This window comes from Danio rerio, chromosome 19, assembly GCF_052040795.2.
Source record: "Danio rerio strain M-AB ecotype USA chromosome 19, GRCz13ab, whole genome shotgun sequence".
Taxonomy (NCBI): domain Eukaryota; kingdom Metazoa; phylum Chordata; class Actinopteri; order Cypriniformes; family Danionidae; genus Danio; species Danio rerio.
The window spans coordinates 282,501-307,500 of record NC_141039.2 but is presented as its reverse complement, the minus strand read 5'-3'; the positions used below and the strand labels follow the sequence as shown (position 1 = coordinate 307,500).

Sequence of the window (25,000 nt, the reverse complement as noted above, 5' to 3'; positions counted from 1 at the left end):
CCCTGCCCATCACTCTCAGTCTCCTCTCAGATGGGGTGGTGGGCCGTACTGCAGGCTTTCATGGGCAAACTTTGGTTGCCAACTAGTTTGGGCATCTCTGGTTTAGATATTTGAACTAGAAACAAGACAAAAACTCTAAAGAAAAAACCATCCACAACTGGCCCAAATGTAGTTTGCCGTCGTGCATGCAGTGCCGTCATTACCATGGCCCACATTCAGCTGACAGCATGCATGCCAGCGCCGGCAGCAGTCCCATAATGAGGCCACATTTGGGCCAAGTCCGTCTGCTATGTGGGATGGGATCTTGATCTTTCTTCCAGCAACTTTTAACCTTGAAAAAGTGTGTATTATGGTCATGTGTGATATTGTGCAGGGCTGTATTGTGTGTGTTGGTGTTTACATTACACTGTAAACACCTTGTATTAAACTGCAGCACATTCACTGCTATTCTACACTCTTATTTCACTAGATATTCTCTCTATATTATTTCAAACCACTAAAATATCACTAAAGTCACTTTGTTTAACTGCAGAGTTGAATATTAAGAAGTGGACAGAGCAGAGATCAACATCCCATAATGCCGTTCACCATCGCTGATAAACACTAAACACCATGAGCTGGAATAAGCTTTGTATCCTTACAGTAAACTCTGTGTGAACTCTGATGATGCTCTTTCCATGATATCAGCAAATAATACTGTGATTCCAATAATAGCCTGGTACACAAAGAAGACCAGAGCTGCTGACGTGTGGACAGACGCAGACACACACAGCACTGAGCAGAATACATTTACAAACCAAATGAGTGTACAAGCCGCAGCACAGTCAGAGTTAATGATGAAGCGTTCGGGAAAACCCACAGATGAGACCAGCATTTCCCTCTCACAGGCTTCAGTTTACAGCACATCAGCTTCTGTCTGCGAATGACACGACAAAAACACATCAAACTTACACATATTTTAGAAATATCAAAGCTTTAGAACAATATAAAGACACCAAATGCAATAAATAACACATAAAATATGAATGAAATCTTAAAGTCTTTTATTCATTTTCTTTTTGGCTTAGTCCCGTTATTAATCTGGGGTCACCACAGCAGAATGAACCACCTAAAATATAAGATCTAAAATTTAAATAAAGAAGATTTATAACAATAAAAACACATAAACTGCAATAAATAATGGATAAAATATAAGATAAAGATCTAAATTATGAGATTTAAAACAGTAAAGAAGGTTTTATAACAATAAAAAGATATTACTGCCACACATAACAGATAAAATATAAATAAAAAAACTAAATATATAAAAAATCAGATCTAAAGTATAAGGTTTATAACAACAAGACAACATCAGATGCAATAAAAAAGCCATAAAATATAAACACGATCTAAAGAATGAGATCAAATAAAAAATATGAGATCTAAAATATATGTTAAAAAGTTTTAAGACATCAGCTGCAAAAAATAATAGATCAAATATGAATAAAATCTAAAACATAAGAACTAAAATATAAGGTTTATAAAACAAAAATTTATCAGCTGCAACAAACAATACATCAAATATAAAAATACATCAAGTAAAAATGTTTAAAATGCTAAAAAAAACATCAACTGCAATAAATAACACATAAAATATGAATAAAATCTGAAATATAAGATATAAAATAAAAGTAAAGGTTTAAAACAACAAAAACACATTAACTGCAATAAATAATACATCATATTTCAATGAAATCTAAAATATGACAAAAAAGGCTTATAACACTACAAAGACATCAGCTGCAATAAATAATTGATCAAATATAAATAAAATCTAAAATTTAAGAGACAAATCTGAACCTTTTTTAATTTACTTTTGAGATGAACTTTAGCAGAATTTGCATTTAAAGGTGTTTCCTTTTAAAGTCTCTGCAGATAAAAATCATTGTCTGATAACATTACATTATCTCATTTCAGAAGAGCCTGTTGAACACTGTATGTTAATACAATCTCAAGGAACTTCTGCTTTGAGTTTACTATGACATCTTCTCTAAATAACCTCATCATGTCTGGAATTAAATCAACAGCTGAATTTTCTTCAGACTGAAGGCTGGATTTGAAAAGGTCATAAAATCACCCCAGAGTGGATGAACACATCCCCAACAGCACACAAAGGTTCAGTCGAGAGAGTCTGGAGAGTTTAATATCTTCTGTAAATAACCCGTCTGGAGCTAAATCAAGAGTTAGACATCTTCCTAACGGCTGAATTAGAAACGTTCACTTGTTGAGCTCTGACTCTGCTTGACTTTTGTTTTGAATTTAACTTGCTTTATTATATTAGTGTCTCTGCAGAAAGAGTCTCCTGTCCTCAGTCTAGAGGAATGCTGGACTCTAACAGAGCTGGCGGTATCTGTATTAATACACTGAAGTACTTTAGTTTCTTTAATCGACTCTTTTCAAACATTCTCGTAAAGGTTGGCAAATTATGCAACATAATGTTCACTTCTTTTAAGTCCTGGAAATGAGTTATCACAGTTAACCACATCCAAATTTAAGCTTTGCATTTACATAATATTATATATATATATGCAAACAGCAACCTCTGGGAAAAGTCTTATTTCCTTGTACTGGATATAGATTAGGGTCAATATTATTAGCCTCTATAAGACCACTGATGCCTAATTAAGCTGACTTTACCTTAATAAGCCAGTTAAGTCTGTAAATGACACTGTAAATTATTTGCTTTCAGCTTAGTCCCTTTAATCATCAAGGGTTGCCACAGTGGAATGAACCGCCAACTATTCCAGTACATGTTTCACTCAGCGAATGCCCTTCCAGCTGCAACCCAGTACTGAAAAACATCCACACGCACTCATACACTACGGCCAGTGTAGTTGATCAGTTCCCCTATAGCGCATGTGTTTGGACTGTTTGAAACCGGAGCACCCGGAGGAAACCCACACCAACACGGGGAGAACATGCAAACTCCACACAGAAACACCAACTGACCCAGCCGAGACTCAAACCAGAGACCTTCTTGCTGTGAGGCGATTGTGCTAGACACTGCGCCACCGTGATGCCACAGCACTTGGTGAATATCTGAAATATTTCACAGGATGGCTAATAGCTGTATAATAAATATATTTGGGACAATATAACAGTGAATAAACAGCATAATGACTGTAAGAGCGTTTTCCTTCAAGTGCATTCCAGTAATCCTGGTCTCAGTGTGTGTTCAGTGCTTTAACTGCTGTTTCCAGTTGATGTTAAAGCAGAAGTGTTGCTTTCTGTTCTGTTCAGTAATGTGACTTTGTTTCAGTTTTAATTTCCACTAATGCAGTATTTCCACCTTATGTATAATTTAACACTCTCACACACACACACACACACACACACGCACACACACACACACACACACACACACACACACACACACACACACACACACACACACACACACACACACACACACACACGACGGCTGTGTGATGATCTTCACGTGTCACGACAGACTTTTCATGAACACTAAAGCTGGATGTTAATCAGAAGCAGATGCAAATCATGTCCATTTGCACGAAAGAGGAATAAACTCTGCTGGTGTCCATGTGGGGAAGTGACTGAAGGACGGCCTGTAAACACACGTCTGAGACACTCCTGTCCTCCACAATGAGCTATTGACTCACAGCACAGCTGACGTCTGCCTGAATGAAGGAATTATTCAATTCAGGTTTATGCAAAAAGCTTTTGGCAGCCAGTGTGAGCTGATGAACATGAGCTGTGTTCAGCTCCTTAGAGACTGATTCTGGATCAGTCAGAGAGTTTTGATGGACAGACAGGAATCTGTAGCATGTCCAGATATATACAGAATCTAAATTTCCATTCTGTTTCTCAAGACAAACTTTAATGAATCCGTTTAGATTAATACTAATATCAAGCTATCTCTATTAATAATGTTTGTATGTGTAATTAGGAATATCTTTTCACACTGTATGATGATTGATAAACGGCAGGTTCGGCATGCTGTCTCTGGAGAGAGGCCTGAGCTCAGAAGATCCTCGAGCCTGCGGCTCCCTCTCATTTCATCAGAAGAGGGGAGTCTGAGCTCAGGCAGGTCTCGAGAACTCCCCTGAATTCATTCGTTCAGCTTATTCCTTTGCTTATGAGGGGCTGCCACGGCTGAATGAACCACCAACTATACCAGCATCACAGTGTTTATGCTTTGAATTCCCTGAACCAAAAGACTCATACACTACGGTCAGTGTAGTTGATCAGTTCCCCTATAGCGCATGTGTTTGGACTGTGGGGGAAACCAGAGCACCTGGAGGAAACACACGCCAACACGGGGAGAACATGCAAACTCCACACAGAAACACCAACTGACTCATGTGGACCACTGAGCCACCCTATCCTGCATTCATCTAGGAAAAAGGGGGGAGGAGTAGTGGGGGGGGGGGGGGGGGGATTCTTCAAGATGAAGACTGGATTCATCTGATTGGTAAATCATGTGTTGGCTAATGCAGGACCAGTCATAAGCACGTGATCCTCTCATAACTATTCATTTTCTGTTCAGCTTAGTCCCTTTCTTAATCAAAGGTCGCCACAGTGGAATGAACCGCCAACTATTCCAGCATGTTTTTAGCAGTGGGTGCCCTTGCAGCTGCAAGCCATCACTGGAAAACCTCTCAGAATTAGTTTATAAATAAACTTCACAGCATTAGGACTCACAATAAACCTGTTTTTGACCATCTCCACCAGGCCCGGATTGGCTAATCGGGAGGACCGGGAGAATTCCCGGTGGGCCGGTCCGTTTTTTGGCCGCGAGGGCCGGTGTCCCTAGTTCCAGAATCGGTTGCTCTCAGCAGTCACACTTTTTAAAAATTATTTATTTATTTACTTGACCACAGCCTTCTTATTCATTATTTTACCGCAGCTCTGCTCTTTTTATCTATTTTCACGTAGCCTCGTGAGCAGGATGCAAGATAATGATGATATAACTAGATAAGTCGCCATTCAACATGCAGCTGTTGTTGTACAGTGGTTAGTACGTCAGATTATGATGCGGCCATCCTGGGTTCGGTCCTCGTCTGAGTAACAATTTATTTATTTATTTTTTTTTTCATTTTTATTGTTAAGACATAATACTGTAAGGTTTGTTGAACATTTGAAGTTCTAAAAGTGCTGTTTTCTCAAAAAAAGTCGTGATAGTGTAATTAGAAACTGAATTGGAAATAACCTTATTTTAATATAGTCAGTGGTGAACTGAGGTGGGCCGGTCTGAGGCTTGAAACTCCAGGGCTGAAAAAGAGTCCCACTCCGGCCCTGATCTCCACCTTCTGAATCATAGTTTTTATCTTCATTTATCATCAAATAATGAAGTCTGGTTTTCATCTATTTGCGTTTACTCTACTCAGGTAAATAAATATTAGCATCAAACATCTATTATTTGTATTTTCAGTGATTAAAAACTGTCATGTGAAGTGAGGCTGGTAACATAGTGCAGATCCAAACGCAGGTTTATTGAACAGAGATGGTCAGGCAAGCAACGGTCAACACAGGGGCAAACAGAAGTATACAGGACATCCAGAGTCAAGGTCATAACACAGGCGGACGGTCAAAAAGGAGGAAGCAGACAACATAAACAAACAAACAAGGCGATGGTCAAAAACACGACAAAGCAAGGCAAGGAAACTGCATCGTAATGTTCACTAACAGTATAACAAGACTCAGCAATGTGTGTGTGTGTGTGTGTTTGAGATGTGTATATAGTCTGTGTTATTAGTCCTGAACAGCTTCAGCTGTGTCTGTTTGCTATCATGGGGATCTAGGCCAGGTGTGTGAGTGAGTGGTGCATGACTGGATGTGTAGTTATAAAAATCATCTAAGAGGTGTATCACGGTGAATCAGTGGGTAGCATGTTCGCCTCACAACAAGAAGGTCTCTGGTTTGAGTCTCGGGTGTGTCAGTTGGTGTTTCTGTGTGGAGTTTGCATGTTCTCCCCGTGTTGGTGTGGGTTTCCTCCGGGTGCTCCGGTTTCCCCCACAGTCAAAACACATGCGCTATAGGGGAACTGATCAACTACACTGACCGTAGTGTATGAGTGTGTGAATGAGTCTGTATGGGTGTTTCCCATTGATGGGTTGCGGCTGCAATGCCATTCGCTGCCAAAAACATATGCTGGTTAATAAAGGGACTAAGCCGAAAAAGAAAATGAATGAATGAATGAATGAACGTCTAAGACTAATCCATCAACAGACAGGATGAATGACTACACATGTGGAGGTCTGTTGGATGATGACTCGTCTAGTTTCTGTCTTGGTGAGTTTAAAGTGATAGCCATAAATAATGAGAAGTGAGAAGCAATCGTTTAATCTTCAGGGCAGAATTAGAGGAAGGCTTAAACAATATTACATGAGAAAAGATTAAGAAAAGTAGATGGAGAAGAGAAGCGGTCCGAGAGCTGAGCCCTGTGGCACTCCAGCACAGATAACGCTGCTCAGTTTTAGACAAGTGCTGGATTCACCGTGTTAAAGCATGAATGAGGACTGCTGTTATGATCATGCTAGTTTATATTGAGGGGAACTGTGGACTGAATGAGGTGAAGTCAGCTGAAGGAGGGGCAGGAGGAGGGCTGAAGGAGTCTTAAACACAGTCTGGAGAATTGCTCAATTTGTAGGTGCAGAATATGATTTTAGCAGAGGAGAAATCAGCAGAGATGAAGACTGATGCACACATCCAGGTCAGTCAGAGAAGAAAACCTGTCATTTTCATTCAACTTTAGCTTTTCCTAATACCTTAAATTCAATTCTATGACTTCAGTTGCTGACAATTAATTTCATGAACTCACAATAAATCTGCTAATGGAAAGCTTTAATTAAATGAAATGAGTTTGTTGTCTAAATTTAGTAATCGTAACTGTAGCGTATTTAGTTTGTGTTAATGATAGACACTTTCAATTCTGATTATAGTTGTGGATCATGCTTTATATGCAGGCTTAAAGCTTTTCTCTTAAAGATTTAAACATATATATATATATAGAAGCTTTATTACAGTCTTATTAAAATTTGAGAAGCTTGCACTCGTGTCATTTAATTGCACTGTTGGATTGTAGTGTTGTTGGTCCTGAAATGCCACATTTGGTTGTGTTTTTCACATGCATAGTTGTGTTTTTCACATGGCCTGACTGAAAAATGCAAGACAAGACACTAAAATAATGATATTATTAATGAAATACAGTTATTAAGTGTAGTATGGTGTATATTCAAGGGGTGGAACTGAGGGGAACTGTATGCATGCACTCTTATGGTTTCTGATCTAATCAGCCAAGGCACTGAATTACAGCTCATCTGTGTGTAGATCAATGAAAGAAAAACACTAGAGATGGAAAATATTGTCTCCTTTCAATGTTTAATGCAGCGGAATGCAGTTTGATAGTTGTGTATAAAAATATTCAATAAATACATGTGAAATGATGACATATATTAATCTGTAATATTTACAAAGCTTGTATGCAGTGCAATTTATTGACTAGCAACACACACACACACACACACTCACACACACACACACACTGCAGAGCTGGGAAATAACGGATTGTATGTAACCTTGATTGCATAATCAGATATTAAAAATCCATTACTTGTAATGAAACTACTCTGGATGCTACAGCTCTGGATTACACGATTGCGTATTTAAACAATGTGATTTTTTTCGCCTTTTTAACATTCATATATATATTAAAGCAGCAGCAGCAGCGTATATGATCCCTTTGTGATTTTCCATGTCTGTACTGCACTTGTTTGAGGTTTAGGTTTAATCAGTGTTCCTGTAAGCGAACACTAACAGCGAGGTATACAAGTGTGAGTATTGTGAGCTGTCCATGCACTTTAAACAGAAGCGGTTGAGGCTCTCGTTGCTCTTAGAGAATGAGGATATCTTTTATTTCTATCAGTCAAACAGCATAAGATTATCCTGCTTCAGTATATGTGACGTCAGATAAGAGTGTAACCTAAATGTAATCCAAAAGTATTTTAAAAAGTAAGATTACATTACCATAAATGTGTAATCTAAGAGATTATATTAGTGACTACACATTCAGTGGTGTAATTTGTAATCGGTTACTGATTACAGTTCAAAAGTAGTCTTAATGTAATCCAAAAGCAATCAGATTACATTACCATAACTGTAATCCTAAAGATTATATCACTGAATACAAATATCTTCATCTCGACCATTCAAAAGTAATCTAAATGTAATCCAAAATGATGGTCATGCAATAGGATTACTTTTGGATTACTTTTGAAATGAAATCAGTAACTGAATACAAATGTACAAAAAAAACTTTGTAGTCTTCAGTATAATCTTTAGGATTACACATTTATGGTAATGTAATCTGATAATCCATGTCATTTGTAATCAGTTACTGACTACAGTTCAAATGTAATCTAAACGTAATCCAAAAGTAATCATATACTATAACTGTATAATCCTAAAGATTAGATCACTGACCACAAATCTCGTCATGTAATATGTAATCAGAAATTCAAAAGTAATCTAAATGTAATCCAAACGTATGGTTATATAATTGGTTCAGTTTGGATTACTTTTAGATTACATCTGAACTGTACCCAGTAACTGAATACACATGCACATAAACTTAGTAGTCTTCAATATAATGTGTAGGATTACACAGTTATGATAATGTAATCTGATCATCCTTGTCATTTGTAATCAGTAACTGATTCTAAAGTAATCTAAAAGTAATCCAAAGGACATTGTGTAATCTAACAGATTATATTTCTGGCTACAAAATGTGCGATGTCCTTTTATTCAGTAACTATGAATGTAATCTACCCAGCTCTGCTCATTGATATTAATGATGGCAGTCAGAGCGCTGCAGGATTGGGATGCAGTATGCCAGATCTATTCCGCTCAATGTTATTACAGCTTTGCTGGACTCTGCGGATGTTCTGCGTCATTCTTTGGGCCAGATGAGACAGATACGAGTTCTCCAGCATCATGGAACGGTCGATCAGCCCCTCAGAAGGATCCGCTCTGCGCATGGCCGTCCTCTTGTGGAGCTGTTTCAGAGGTTTCTTCAGACGCCGGATTACCATCTGCTCCAGGCGGTGAATATCAATCTTCTGCTGAACTTGCAGAGCCGACAGAGCCGGGTCGAATACAGCAGTCCACACTGTGCCTGAAAAAACACAACACTCATATAACGCTTGCTCCATCTGCTTAAAGGGTCAGTTCACTCAAAAACATTAGTCTCTCTCGCTCAAACAGCTCCATATGGTGTCTTTACCCTCAACACTACAGAGGATATCACCAAGACACTGCAAACACTGACAGCGGGAGACACCAACACTGAGGGAGTCAGGCTGAGCTGCCGGCAGGTTGTGCAGGTGCTGCTAAAGTGTGTGTGTGTGTGTGTGTGTGTACCGTTGTTGTTGAGCTGCGTGCAGGTTGTGCAGATGCTGTTGTAGTGTGTGTTTCCGGACAGCAGCAGATGCTCTTCCCCCTGGCAGACTCGGTGTTTCACACACTGCGCATTCGCTTTAGTGGCGTCTGAGAATTGACCCTCTGCGCAGGCCTCACACACTGTGTCACTGTGCGGCGTTCCTGCACACACACATTTATACATTCAGCTTTCATCCAGCTTAAACATTACAATAACACAAGCAAACATCATGTACTGTTAAAACACACACACACACACACACATAATAAATACAGACACACACAAACACACACACACACACACACACACACACACACATAATAAATACAGACACACACACACGGCACTCAATTACGGCTTAATTCTTAGTGCGAGGATGATGTCGATCGCTACTTTCCATCATCCACCACACCTATCTAGTGAAATCTATCTAGTGAACTACTGGAAAATCTGAACATGATTATGGTTGCCCAATCGAACCAAACCGTCAGGAACCGTACCGCTTGCTGGAAATATCCCAGCACTTCTAATATTTTACATTTTAAGTCCCAAACAATCAATCCCACAATGCACTGCAACAATGAGTCTACAACTCACACCGGCAGCAGTGAATGCATTTCCACGTCTGACCACTAGATGGCGACTAAATCACACTTCTAGCGGTGTGTGGTTGCAAATAGCATTGGCCAACTGAAGCAACGTTTGCGTGCACGACAGACATCAGAAGTGTTTGCTTCACTAATAACAGACGCACACTTTGTGTTAAATAACTAGATCAAGAAGTTGAAATATAATCCGTCAGGGGGATTTTTGACATTTATTTTTTATTATTTGTAAAAGTCTATTAGTGGAGTAACGCCCTGTGCACAGCGGTAAGCGTTCATATGTGTTTTTAAACACAACTAATGTTGTCTTAAATGGGCAAACAAAGTTAGGAAAGCAGTTGAATGCTTTCATTATAGCTGTGTGCATTTTTAAAGTGACACTTCTGTTCTTTAATGTGATCAAATAAAATATGTAAATAAGAGCTTCATTCCCTGCTCTTTAATCTGAATGTTTCATTTATACAGTGGGGAAGAGGTGTATGAGATTTAATAACTCGATTCTATTTCTCTATAATAGCTTTTAATTCAATAGGCTAAACTGTTTGCTAATTTGTTTACAGCTTTTTGTAATGTATACTATTTTGTAAAAAATAGTAGTAATAATAAAACGTACAACTGACAGTATTACTGTTTATTTACAATGAAACAGCCCTAGATGAACAAATTTATTAATTTGAAGTTTATTTTTTGTGGGATGTGTGCGCGCGTGTGTGTGTGTGTGTGTGTGGGGGGGGGGGGGGGTTCCTTTTTTTTACATCATTATGTTGACAGGTATGGTTTAGATTAGAACCACTTCAGTGGTTTTCATTTTGTGTGAACTGCCCCTTTAAGAGTGGAGTTTCTCTCACCCGCAGGCATCCGCTCTCCTGTTTACATTCCCCTGCGCTGACAAGTGTGTGTGCTCAATAATTAAGCCTCCCTCACACACACATTCAGGATATACAGTTTGTACAGTAGACTATAAACACCATTCCATTACAGCTATGAGAGTCCCCACCGGGATGTGTGTGTGTGTGTGTGTGTGTGTGTTACCAGCGGTTTTGACGCCGTGTCCCGGTCTGCAGACGCTGTGTCTCCTGCAGAAGTGCTGCTCCCAGTAGAAGCCCTCCTCACACTCACACACCGTGTTCGCGATGCCGTTGCACGGCTGCACCACGCGCTGGTGCTCGGCGCAGGAGTCGCACAGTAGGCAGTCTGGAATGTAGTTCCAGAACTCGGTGTACATCCCGGGTCCGCAGGGGGAGCACTCGGTCTGGCGGGAGCTGGAGCAGTGCTGGCGGAGGCGCGACCCTGGGGCGCACCGGGCACACTCCAGCGTCCTGCCTGTCTCCGGGTCCTTGCGACGGTAAGTTTGTGCGTCTCCCGCCGACAGAGCCCATAACGCCAACACTGTGGAGAACAACTAGAGGAGACAAAGAGGATGAGGAGGAGAGAAACAGAAGAGCAGAACAGCGCTGAATGAATGAAAGACTGAATGAATGAATATGAGCGTCACTCACCATTGCGCGCCTTTTCATGGACGAGCTCCGAGCGCGTGCTTTATACACACATACGCACGTGCGCGGCCCCGCCCGAAACAACAATAATAGTAATTCATGGAACTGACGAGCTGTTTCCATCATCCACATATTTATAGACGTTTTATGATCGCATTAGCAATACTTGATGGCCATTCATTAGGAAAATACACATGTGTTCCGCTTAGTAAACTTTTTATCTGACAAGAGTAAATGCTGAAAAACTGTGCTGTGATCAGCTGTAAAGTCTTCAACAGCATGTGCGCTTCAGTGCTGTAGTTTCTGCTGATCAGATGATTTGACAGATATTAATGTGTGTGTGTGTGTGTGTGTGAGGGTCTTTACATCGTTAATGATGGTCTGCATTTAAGCATTTAATTGGCATGTTCAGATGGAAACAGCTCGTCACCTGTTAGACTGTACACTTCTGCTTCAGAGCTCATCCTACAGCAGTGATGACAGAAACACTGACAGAGCTTTGTATATGATCAGAGCATGTGTGTTCATGCACTCTGGTCATTTCCATCATTTACTCTACACACACTTCAGTTGTATAAGAGATGGCTCCACATTCAGTTCCACATATGAACACCAGTGTATTACTGTATATTACAGTACCTGCAGCTCAGTGTTAGCGAATGCTCCAGCATACTGTAATATTAACTCTCTTATAAACTGTATTGGATACTGTAGTGTACTTTAGTTTTACTACAGTAAACTGTGGTGTATGGTAGTATAATATACCCTATAGTTGGGTCAGTTATGATTGTGTTACTGTAGCAGGACATTCCTGACGCCGCTTCTGCTTCCAGTATATGATTCAGAGAAAACCTCAAAACTACTTTTCAGAAAAGCCAAAAGTTAAGACCAAAACAGTCAAACGTTTTCCCGAACACTGACAACAGCGACAGGGAAGAAGCAGAAGAAGAAACCTGGATTACCACATGAAAAAACACTGCGGTGAGTTACAGTAAATACAGCAGAGTTTTTAACCATACTAAAGTGAAGTACTCGAATCAATCTGTTGTGGTGATTCTACAGTTGCCACGGTAACACAATCACATTAATTGGTCTGTTGTGGTGATTCTACAGTTGCCACGGTAACACAATCACATTAATTGGTCTGTTGTGGTGATTCTACAGTTGCCACGGTAACACAATCACATTAATTGGTCTGTTGTGGTGATTTTACAGTTGCCACGGTAACACAATCACATTAATTGGTCTGTTGTGGTGATTCTACAGTTGCCACGGTAACACAATCACATTAATTGGTCTGTTGTGGTGATTTTACAGTTGCCACGGTAACACAATCACATTAATTGGTTGCCACGGTAACACAATCACATTAATTGGTCTGTTGTGGTGATTTTACAGTTGCCACGGTAACACAATCACATTAATTGGCCTGTTGTGGTGATTTTACAGTTGCCACGGTAACACAATCGCATTAATTGGTTGCCACGGTAACACAATCACATTAATTGGTCTGTTGTGGTGATTCTACAGTTGCCACGGTAACACAATCACATTAATTGGTCTGCTGTGATGATTCTACAGTTGCCATGGTAACACAATCACATTAATTGGTCTGTTGTGGTGATTCTACAGTTGCCACGGTAACACAATCACATTAATTGGTCTGTTGTGGTGATTCTACAGTTGCCATGGTAACACAATCACATTAATTGGTCTGTTGTGGTGATTCTACAGTTGCCACGGTAACACAATCACATTAATTGGTCTGCTGTGATGATTCTACAGTTGCCATGGTAACACAATCACATTAATTGGTCTGTTGTGGTGATTCTACAGTTGCCACGGTAACACAATCACATTAATTGGTCTGTTGTGGTGATTTTACAGTTGCCACGGTAACACAATCGCATTAATTGGTTGCCACGGTAACACAATCACATTAATTGGTCTGTTGTGGTGACTCTACAGTTTCCACGGTAACAAAATATTTTGAGTATGCAAAATACTGTGTATTTAGGTGTAAATAGCTTTTGTTCAGTACAACAAAAACCAAAGTGATGCATATGTGCATAAAATATAGATTCTACACTTTCAAACGACACAACTGAAGGGGGTCTGGTGCAATGCGAGCACTTTAAATTTTAAAGCGCGGAGTTTAACTGGCTTTAACACTACAGTTTGATGCAGCATTCATGAACAGAGGTAAACTCTACACTCTGATATATACAGGTCAATACACTGCTAATAGTGACTATTATTCATATTTAAATATGATTATCTGAGTGACTGAATCTCTCTTTCTGTTGCCAACACAGGCGTGTAAACAACATAAATGCAGACGTGTATGAGCTTGTATGATGAGATTTTTATTCCTTTGAGCAGCTTGACAGATTAAACCAAACTGGTTTGTGGGGGGTTATTATTTTGTTACTGTATTGAGTTTCCCAGAGATCAACAGGCTGTACTGGAAAATCATCACGCTCAACAGAAACACTGTTTCACCCTGGATTATTACAGTTCTGAATATAAAGATCAATACAGCGATTATTATTATTATTACTATTATTATTAATATTATCACTATTATTGTAATTATTATTATTACTATTATTATTATCACTATTATTGTTATTATTATTGTAATAATTATTATTATAAGTACTATTATTGCTATTATTATTACTATTATTATTATCATCACTATTATTGTTATTATTATTGTAATTGTTATTATTATAATTATTATTATCACTATTATTGTTATTATTATTTTTATTATTATTATTATTATCATCATCACTATTATTGTTAATATTATTGTAATTATTATTATTATTATTACTATTATTGTTATTATTATTATTTCTATTATTATTATCACTATTATTGTTATTATTATTGTAATTGTAATTATTATTATTATTATTATTAATAATAATAATAATATTGTGTGTTAGTGAGTGTGTGGACTGCAGCACTGGCGCCTCCTGCAGGCCAGATGGTTGCCACAAGCTTGAAAATGTAAAGAAATATTGTGAATAATTATAATTACAATTTATTGTAAAATTTATAGTAACTTACTGCCAATTTTGTTTCCCAGTAAGGCTGTTACAGTTGAAGACAAAATGATCATTCTCCAGTGAAAATTGTATTCTTTTTCAAATATTTGCCAAGTGCTGTTTAATTATAAACATAACACCTTTAATAACTGATGTCTTTTCTGTTTGTCATGATGACAGTAAATAATATTAGACTAGATATTCTTCAAGACACTAGTGTTCAGCTTAAAGTGACATGTACAGGCTTCACTAGGGTAATTAATCAAGCAAAACAATTGAAAAGTAATTGCTTGATTAAATTCACCCTTGAATTCTTAAGTGTGCATTAATATTGACCTTAGCAGTTAACCACTGTTATACAATGACTTGCCTAATTACATGTCACTTTAAGCTGAACACTAAAGAATATGTAGTCTAATATTATGTGCTGTCATCATGGCAAAGATAAAACACATCATGTTCTCTCCATTAAACAGAAATTAGTAGAAAAATATAAAATAATTCAAGTGTAAAAGGACGAGTAATACATTTAATTAATATTCCAGTAAATTATACAGTGTTTGACATATTTTCCTTCTGTGCACCGCATGACAAGAAACTGAGTCTTCATCAGATGATCAGCGTTCTTTCTGGATTAGTGAGCTCATCATGACACAGCTTATCTCATTATAATGATCACTCAATTTAAACCGTGTGACAGAAAATGACGAGTTCATTAATAACAGAGATGAGCATGCTCTAGTGAGTCACCTCCACATTCCAGCATATTTATTACTCATATCATAATAACTCAGGCATTCCCAGCACTTCCGGAACCTCCGAGTGACGCAGATCAAGCAAATCACAGCACACAGCACACAGCACACACACACACACACACAAACACACACACACACACACACACACACACACACACACACACACACAGCACACACACACACACACACACACACACACACAGCACACACACACACACACACACACACACACACACACACACACACACTGAGCGGCTACATGACTTCTGACTCTTCTTACTCAAACTGACAGCTCTGAAACACATAGTAAAGGGAAGTACTGTATATACTATAGTATTTACAACTCTTATTAATGAAGGCTGCAGCGTACTGAACTGATCAACTCTATTAAATACTGTGGTATTCTTCAGTTTTTACTACAGTAAACTGTGGTGTAGTGTGTCAAAGTGGCGCAGTGGGTAGCACAATCACCTCACAGCAAGAAAGTCTCTGGGTCAGTTGGTGTTTCTGTGTGGAGTTTGCATGTTCTCCCCGTGTTGGTGTGGGTTTCCTCCGGGTGCTCCGGTTTCCCCCACAGTCCAAACACATGCACTATAGGGGAACTGATCAACTACACTGACCATAGTGTGGTTTGGTTTGGTAGGGTGTTTCTCAGCACAGGGTTATGCAAGGACATTCATCCGCTGTGTAAAACATATTCTGGAATAGTTGGTGGTTCATTTCGCTGTGGCAATCCCAGACGAATAAAGGCACTAAGCTGAAGGAAACTGTGGTGTATTGTTATATAACAGCTGTGGAAAACTACAGTACTCGCTCATTTGTTTATATTACTCTAGTTGTGTTACCATAGCAACTGCAGAATCACCACAACAGATTAATTACTGTAGTTGTTGTGTTACCATAGCAACTGTAGAATCACCACCACAGATTAATTACGGCAGTCGTTGTTACCATAACAACTGTAGAATCACCACCACAGATTAATTACTGTAGTTGTTGTGTTACCATAGCAACTGTTGTATCACCACCACATATTAATTACTGTAGTTGTTGTGTTACCATAGCAACTGTAGAATCACCACCACATATTAATTACGGCAGTCGTTGTTACCATAGCAACTGTAGAATCACCACCACAGATTAATTACCGTAGTTGTTGTGTTACCATAGCAACTGTAGAATCACCACCACAGATTAATTACCGTAGTTGTTGTGTTACCATAGCAACTGTAGAATCACCACCACATATTAATTACGGCAGTCGTTGTTACCATAGCAACTGTAGAATCACCACCACAGATTAATTACCGTAGTTGTTGTGTTACCATAGCAACTGTAGAATCACCACCACAGATTAATTACCGTAGTTGTTGTGTTACCATAGCAACTGTAGAATCACCGTGACAGATGTACTCGAGTACTGCACTACAGTAGGGTTCAGAAACAGTATTTACTATCAATTACTCCAGTGTTTTTCATGTGTGCTATTACTGTAACTACAAACATTCAGCTCTAACTTCACATGTTTCTTTGTTGGCTGTCAGGCTGGGTTTGTATTTTATATCGTAAACTCGTAAACTGATTGGCTGATGGTCATTCTAAGGTCAGATGAACGATGCACTTCTGATGGCTAACAGACCCACATACTGACGTTTATTTGGGGCGATGTTTAGTTAATCTTCCATTAGCAGTGCCTCTCTGACATGTTTGTGTGGTCGGGGTTTACGCTGTGATTTATGAATGTCAGTCAGATGAGCTGATCATGTTTACTTCATGTTTTGTGGTGTTATTTAGGACAGCAAATGTCATGAACTGAAAGACTGATTTCAGACTTAAAGTTCAGTTTCTGTCACGCTCAACAGAGGTGGAGAACACTAATATACACAAACATGTGAGATCTGCAGAGGAAAAGGTCAGACATCATGCACATGCACCAATCCTCCATTTCCTCTTCTGTTATCGTTACTCATATTAAACGGCACTCTCGATTTAGGTCACGCTCTGAGGGTTTACTAGAGTAACAATTGGGAATTTCAGTAATGATGCAGACACTGATTAAAACAGCTTCCTGCATGACTATTTCTAAAAGCGAAAGTTATGAATAAGATGCATCTACCAAGAAAGCAAAAGCAAAACAGATATGAAGACGTGATTTCTGAAAACAGAGCATTGTAATTAGGTTTCATGAAGCAGTTAATAAATAAGTAAACCGTCTGGATTAGTCTGTGAACTGAGTTTAATTCCACAGATATCTGCTCTCTGTCCAGAACTCAATATCTGAAGCACTGATGCTTTTATTTTTATTTTATTTAAGCTTCTTCCTTTTTTGATTATAAAACACTGATAATATGAACACAGTAACCCCAAAACAGCAGAGTGAAAAATAACAAGACATTACAACAAATAAAACATAATACAGTAAAATAATAATCATCATCATCATTTTACTTCCCTTCAGCTCAGTCCCTTATTTATCAGGGGTCGCCACAGTGGAATGAACTGACAACTATTCCAGCATATGTTTTACACAGCAGATGCCCTTCCATCCACAACACAGTACTGGGAAACACCCATACACAGCAAAAAATGCTTTTCTTACTTACATTTTTTGTTTTGTTTCTCGTCCAAATATATAAAACTTCTTAAAACAAGAATTTTCTAGAAAAGCAAAACATATTGTCTTGTTTTAAAAAATAATGAAGTCAGTTTTTCCTTATATATAAGGAAATAATCTGCCAGTGGGGTGAGCAAAATAACCTTATGCCAACAGAAAAAATTAGATTATTTTGCTTGTTTTAAATAAACCTCACTTCATTTTGGCATATTATTTCTCAAAACAAGACATTGTGTTTTGCTTATCTAACACATGCTTCTTGTTTTAAGAATGTTTAGATATTTGGACAAAAACAAGACAAAAAAATCTAAGTAAGAAAAGCAATAGTGTACACACTCATTCACACACACACTCATACACACACACACACACACACACACACACACACACACACACACACACACACACACACAAACACACACTCATACACTACGGCCAGTGTAGTTGATCAGTTCCCCTATAGCGCATGTGTTTGGACTGTGGGGGAAACCGGAGCACCCGGAGGAAACCCACACCAACACGGGGAGAACATGCAAACTCCACACAGAAACACCAACTGACCCAGCCGAGACTCAAACCAGAGACATGAGTGCTGTGAGGCGACAGTAATAACCACTGAGCCACCGTGCCACCTATAATCAATCATAAAATACAAATAATAAAAGAAGGGTTCCGGGGCATTTACTAATCAAGACACTCATGAGGTTTAAGTTCCAGCATTACGAATACTTTAATTATTATTCTGCTGATATTGATAACCACGATTATTCACTGATCACGAGTGCCGTCATGTGAGATATTTCATCATAATGATTAGTCAAATTATTGGTTAAATATTCGCAAATACACGTGATTAATGTTTTTCTCATTTATAACATCAAATAAATGCATTATAAAATACAATGCAATGATTCCCCTCCTGTGCAATATACATTCTGTATCAGATATTCCCTAAATCATCTTGAACAGATTCAGCGATTGTTCACAGTATTTCCTCTAATATTTGTTAGTCTGGATAAAATCTCAGTTGTTTTATTTCAGCTAGAATAAAAGCAGTTTTTAATTATATTAAACCGATTTTAAGGTCAATATTTATAGCTCCTTTAAGCTTACTTATTATTTAAATATTATTTATTTATTATTTAAAGCTTTACTTTATTAGTGTTGGATTGTCTCCAGAACAAACCACTGTTATAATGACTTGCCTAATTAAGTTGAAATATAGCAGGAGGGCTAACTCTGTATGTAAATAGCAAGAACACAGCAGCTTTAGAAACAGCAGTGTTGACCAAATGATGTATATATATATATATATATATTAATCAGTATTATAAATCATAGTCTTCAGAATGGTTGAAGGCCCAGAATAATAGTTAAATGTCATTCTTTTCTGTTGAATCAGCACTTGTGGAGGCTGAAAGCAAAACATCCCTTTAATATTGTCCTTATCGAAGGCAAACCTGATCTGGCTTTTGTTTCTCCAGTGTGTGGGAAGAGTTTCAGTGCTGAACGAGAACATGTGCAGTATTATTTTACCTGCAGTACATGTCAGAACAAGAGGCTGAAACCTGTGGAGTCCTGATCCTCAACATTCCTCTCCTTCACTTCGTTTCGCCTGGAAGATCAAACACAGAGGTCAGGCTTCAGTCACAGCAACATGTTTAATTAATGAATCATTGATCAGATGATCGCCTGTACATTCCCCACTGATAATGATGATGATGATGATGCACGGTCACGGATGCTGCCAGAAAATCACCTGTGGGATTGTGGAAACCTTCAGTAACACTTTATCATCGTGACATTACACATGAATGACGGTGAATGAGATTTGATGCATGCCTACAGCTATTCACACAGTGTCATTCACAGCTCTGATATTTTAAATGAAACAGTCACATTGGTATGAAACCTGATATAACCAATTACATCACAACCTTTCTTTGACTTTGTCACGACAACTTGATGTTATCAAGACAACAAAACTTGCCATAAAGGTCATGACATAGTTAGTTATAACATAGTGACATGGTTATAGTTATAACATAGTGATGTTATTATAGTTATATCATAGTGATGTTGTTATAGTTATAACATAGTGACGTTGTTATGGTTATAACATAGTGACATGGTTATAGTTATAACATAGTGACATGGTTATAGTTATATCATAGTGATGTTATTATAGTTATATCATAGTGATGTTGTTATAGTTATAACATAGTGATGTTGTTATGGTTATAACATAGTGATGTTGTTATAGTTATAACATAGTGATGTTGTTATGGTTATAACATAGTGACATGGTTATAGTTATAATGCCCTCATGATAGTCATTTTTATGATCACATGAGGATATTATGAATATGCTGTGCATGTTATAATAGCGTCATTCACATTTATCTTGACATTAACTACAGTGGAACAAGCTGAATTTGTGATTAGAATGTCATTAAATGTTAATAACGCTGTTTAAAATAATCTGACAGAGTAATGACACTATTAATGACGAATAAAGTGAAAACGAGATAATTCCTCACACAATTATAATGCCTCATGACGATCATGTTTATGACAGATTTATGACAAGTTCTGTAACGTCCAGTTGTCATAATAAGCAATGTCATCTACTGCATTGAACTTTACATGAAATTTATCATTTAAAATGACAAAACTTGAACAACATCTCCTTCACATTACTGACGTGTGTTATATCGTTATAAAGGTTTTAATGACAGTCTTACGAACAATTCTTTAAGAAAAGTGATACCAAACATTCATGTTTAATACTTTAACATGATGATGAACTTGTCCTCTATGTGGACACTGAATCAGACATAAAGCCATAGCTGATAATATGGAATATAATGCTTCATTATTATCATTTATTAAGCCCAAACTCCGTCCAAACACATGCACTATAGGGCACTAACTGCACTACATCAAACTCAATTGTCTGTAGTGTTTGAGTGTGAATGAGTGTGTATGGGTGTTTCCTAGTACTGGGTTGCGGCTGAAAGGGCATCCACTGTGTAAAACATATGCTGGAATAGTTGTCGGTTCATTCCACTGTGGCGACCCCTGATTTATAAGGGACTCTGCTGAAGCAAAACGAGTGGATGAGATAGAAGACGGGGGAAATGACTCCACTGTACACCCACAGAGCGGTCTTAAAGCATCGTAATCCTTCAGAATATATAATAATAATGCTGTATGAGCTCTCTCAGCAACAGTAATAACACAAACACACACTGCTGTTCTGGATAAATCCAGTGTAATTAATTTCAGCATAATTTCCAGTGAAACAGGAAGACGGAGCGCTCCTACCCCTGCTTCAAAATAACCGTTTGTACTTTTAGCTGACTTAATGAGTGACTTTAGAGTTTGTGATGTGGGAAGTTCTGCTGGAAATACAGAGCTGACATTTAGCTTCATGGACAAACATCATCAGAGGAACAAAGCAGACAGACAACAGAAGAAGAAGAGGAAGAGGAAGAAGAAGAGTGTTTGTTTGCGTGTGTGTTTGTGTGGAAACAGAACACGAGTAAAAACACACTCCTAAACACACACACACACACACACACACACACACACACACACACACACACACACACACACACACACACACACACACACACACACACACACACAAACCAAACCAAACGATGACAGAAGAGCAACACAACATCATTACATGTCATAGTGAACGAGTGTTCATCAACAGTCTGTGTGTGTTTAGTGTTTATCAGCGGTGGTGAACGGCATTATGGGATGTTGATTTCTGCTCTGTTCTCTTCTGATGCTGGAAATTAAACTCTGAAGTTTAACAAAGAGACTTTAGTGATATTTTAGTGGTTTAAAATAATATTAGAGAGAATATCTGGAGGAATGAGTGTGTAGAATAGCAGTGAATGTGCTGCAGTTTAATACAAGTGTTCTGTAGCGTAAACTACAACACCAACACACACAATACAGCCCTGCACACTATCACTATCAAGGGAAGATCAAGATCCCATAATGACATTCAGAAGCAAAAATAAACGAGGAAAATAAAACACGAATCAAAAAATACTGAAAACTGATTTTCTGCTGGTGGTGGTGGTGTAATGGTGTGGGGGAGATTTTCTTTGGGTCCATTAGTACCAATTGAGCATCAACGCCACAGCCTACCTGAGTATTGCTGCTGACCATGTCCATCCCTTTATGAGCACAGTGTCTCCATCTTCTGATGGCTACTTCCAGCAGGATAACGCAGCATGTCATAAAGCTCAATCATCTCAGACTGCTTTCTTGAACATGACGATGAGTTCACTGTACTCAAATGGCCTCCACAGTCACCAGAGCTCAATCCAATAGAGCAGCTTTGGGATGTGGTGGAACGGGAGATTGGCATCATGGATGTGCAGCCGACAAATCTGCAGCAACTGTGTGATGCTATCATGACAATATGGAGCAAAATCTCTGAGGAATATTTCCAGCAGCTTGAAGAATCTACAACATGAAGGATTCAGGCAGTTCTGGAGGAGAAAGCGGTCCGACCCGGTACTAGTCAGGTGTACCTAATAAAGTGGCCGGTGAGTGTAAGTAAAATAACTGTCTGGTCATGTTGGTCTCTGTGTTTGTCAGCTCATACAGTGAGTGAGTGACATTAGCTGTGTTGAGGTTTTAATAGTGGGTTTCCCCAGAAGATACTTTAGTAACAGAAGAGGTTAAAGAAAGATGATCTGCTGTTCCTGGGTCAGCTTTAATGGAGGAGAGACAGATGGAGGTTTACAGAGACTGAAACACTGACATTACTGACCAGCACCCTGCAGACTCATGACCACATCCTACACTTATACTGATACTGGACCACAACACGCACACACACACCTTGTTTTTCTATCATCATCCGGAAACTGATTCAGTATTATCCTGGAAATGCCCTCAGTGGGCTGAAGCTGCATTTGGCAAACAGTGGAGCATCACAAACACTGCTAATCTGATGATGATGATGATGATGATAATGAAGACACTCCCAGACCTTGTGGATTTAGGATTTTGGCCAGAGTAGATGAGAGAGAGAGAGCTGCTGCTCCACAGAAAAACAGGCCTTTGCAGTAATTGAGCAGCGTAGAACTTCATTTAATATTGAACACACTTAACACAAAGGAAACTCAGGTTCATTTTCAACAGTAAAAATGACTTTATGAATGATTATTTACTGATGATGAAGACATTGGAGATGATTCTTGGTTGAAAAGTTTCTTAGTATTACAATATCTGCATCTGTCATTCATTCATTCATTCATTATCCTCAGGCTTAGTCCCTTCTTCATCAGGGGTCGCCACATCAGAATGACCCGCCAACTATTCCAGCATATGTTTTACATAGCGGATGCCCTTACAGCTGCAACCCAGTACTGGGAAACACCCAGTTACATTCATTCACTCACACACACTCATACACTACGGCCAGTGTAGTTGATCAGTTCTCCTATAGCGCATGTGTTTGGACTGTGGGGGAAACCGGAGCACCCGGAGGAAACCCACACCAACACAAGGAGAACATGCAAACTCCACACAGAAACACCAACTGACCCAGCCGAGACTCGAACCAGAGACCTTCCTGCTGTGAGGCGACAGTGCGACATTGAAATATTAAAGGTTGTGATCTTCTTTTAATAGATGACATTCATGCAACCCAGGCTCATTCTGAAAACGTACCTCTGTATACATTTCTGGAGAGTGTCAAATACGCCACAAGAATATTTCATCTAGGTGTATCCACCAGAGGGCGCTGTGTGTATGCTAATTCAGATCTCAAATTTCTCTTGCAAGTGCCATTTTACGCCTGCTGTTCTCACGTTACTCCACCAGAAGCTGCCGCTGACTGACTGACTGACCTTCCCTAAACCCAACCAATAGTGTTTTCAAAAGCACTAATTGACCCGCCCACCCATTGATTTGCCCACATCCTCACCCTGTTATTTACTTGTTTATTTTATTCGTTTGATTTCTGTTTTTGTCTTACCCGCTTTCTGGAACTGTTCTTTGCCAGACTCGATCCCCGTCATCGTGGTCAACTCCACTCTGCGTCTCAAGTCCGCTGACGTACATGATCAGCCACTGGTCAAACTGGTAACAGTGGGAAAGCTGTCCATATGGAAGTAAGCAGTCAGCTGGCAGCACAAAAAGAAACAGCGTCATCTCAAACATTAGTGTTCGTTTAAAAGACGCAATGCAGACATACGTACCTCAGGTTACAGAATTCACGCTCTCCAGATATGTATATAGGGGGACGCTTGAATGAGTTCTTGTCTCATATTTGCAGAAAAAAAGGATCGACGATATTTAGAGATCCCACACATCCAGCATCTTTCCACACCTTTATTCTCTCAAATTTAAAACTGCAAGCTTTCTGGACAGCCCCAGGAGTGGTGTGAATAAGTGTTCACCCCCTTGCTGATTCATTCAGTTTTTTCCTTTCAGGACAATAATCTAAACACAACAACAAGTGCACTTCTGAACGGCTGAAGACAAACTAAATGGAGACTTTGGAGTGGCCCAGTCAAAGTCCTGACCTGAATCCAATTGAGATGCTGAGGCATGATGACTTTAGACAGGCAGATCATGATGGAAACCCCTCCGATGGGGATGAACAACAACACACACACACACACACACACACACACACACACACACACACACACACACACACACACACACACACACACACACACACACACACACACATTGTGCTCACTCGTTTGCTGGTTTATTAGTTGTGTTTAATGAATATTCATTAGTCCAGTCAACATTTTCAGGTTCATTTCTAGGTCAGCATCTACAATTTCTCATGTTCAGACATGTGTTTACAGGCTTTCTCTAAAATATAAGTGCATTTTATTCGCTGGTTTCTCACATTATTATTTAGGAATTATTTAAACATTTTTATGGTAATTAGTGTAATGATGTTTACTTTATATCTGTTAAGTATTAATTAGTTTACATTTATAGTAATTATTTATGTATTTTTAATAATTGAGG

The 25,000-nt window shown here is 38.8% G+C and overlaps 2 protein-coding genes across 3 annotated transcripts in view; both read right to left on the bottom strand.

Annotated features, from left to right (window-relative positions):
• Positions 1-7,364: 7,364 nt before the first annotated feature.
• On the bottom strand, positions 7,365-11,560 carry tnfrsf11b (tumor necrosis factor receptor superfamily, member 11b). Its single transcript, NM_001423407.1, is given in 4 exon segments — positions 7,365-9,175; positions 9,421-9,600; positions 11,077-11,446; positions 11,544-11,560. Coding segments are annotated over 4 exon segments (867 nt in total). The 5' UTR covers positions 11,547-11,560; the 3' UTR covers positions 7,365-8,861.
• Positions 11,561-24,719: 13,159 nt separating this feature from the next.
• Positions 24,720-25,000, bottom strand: part of LOC100536156 (venom phosphodiesterase CdcPDE) — a 14,543-nt gene continuing 14,262 nt past the window's right edge. For both annotated transcript variants that reach the window (XM_087295173.2, XM_088651432.1), the window contains exon 25: positions 24,720-25,000. This exon is cut by the window's right edge and continues 357 nt beyond it. The gene's annotated coding sequence lies outside the window, so the exon portion shown is untranslated.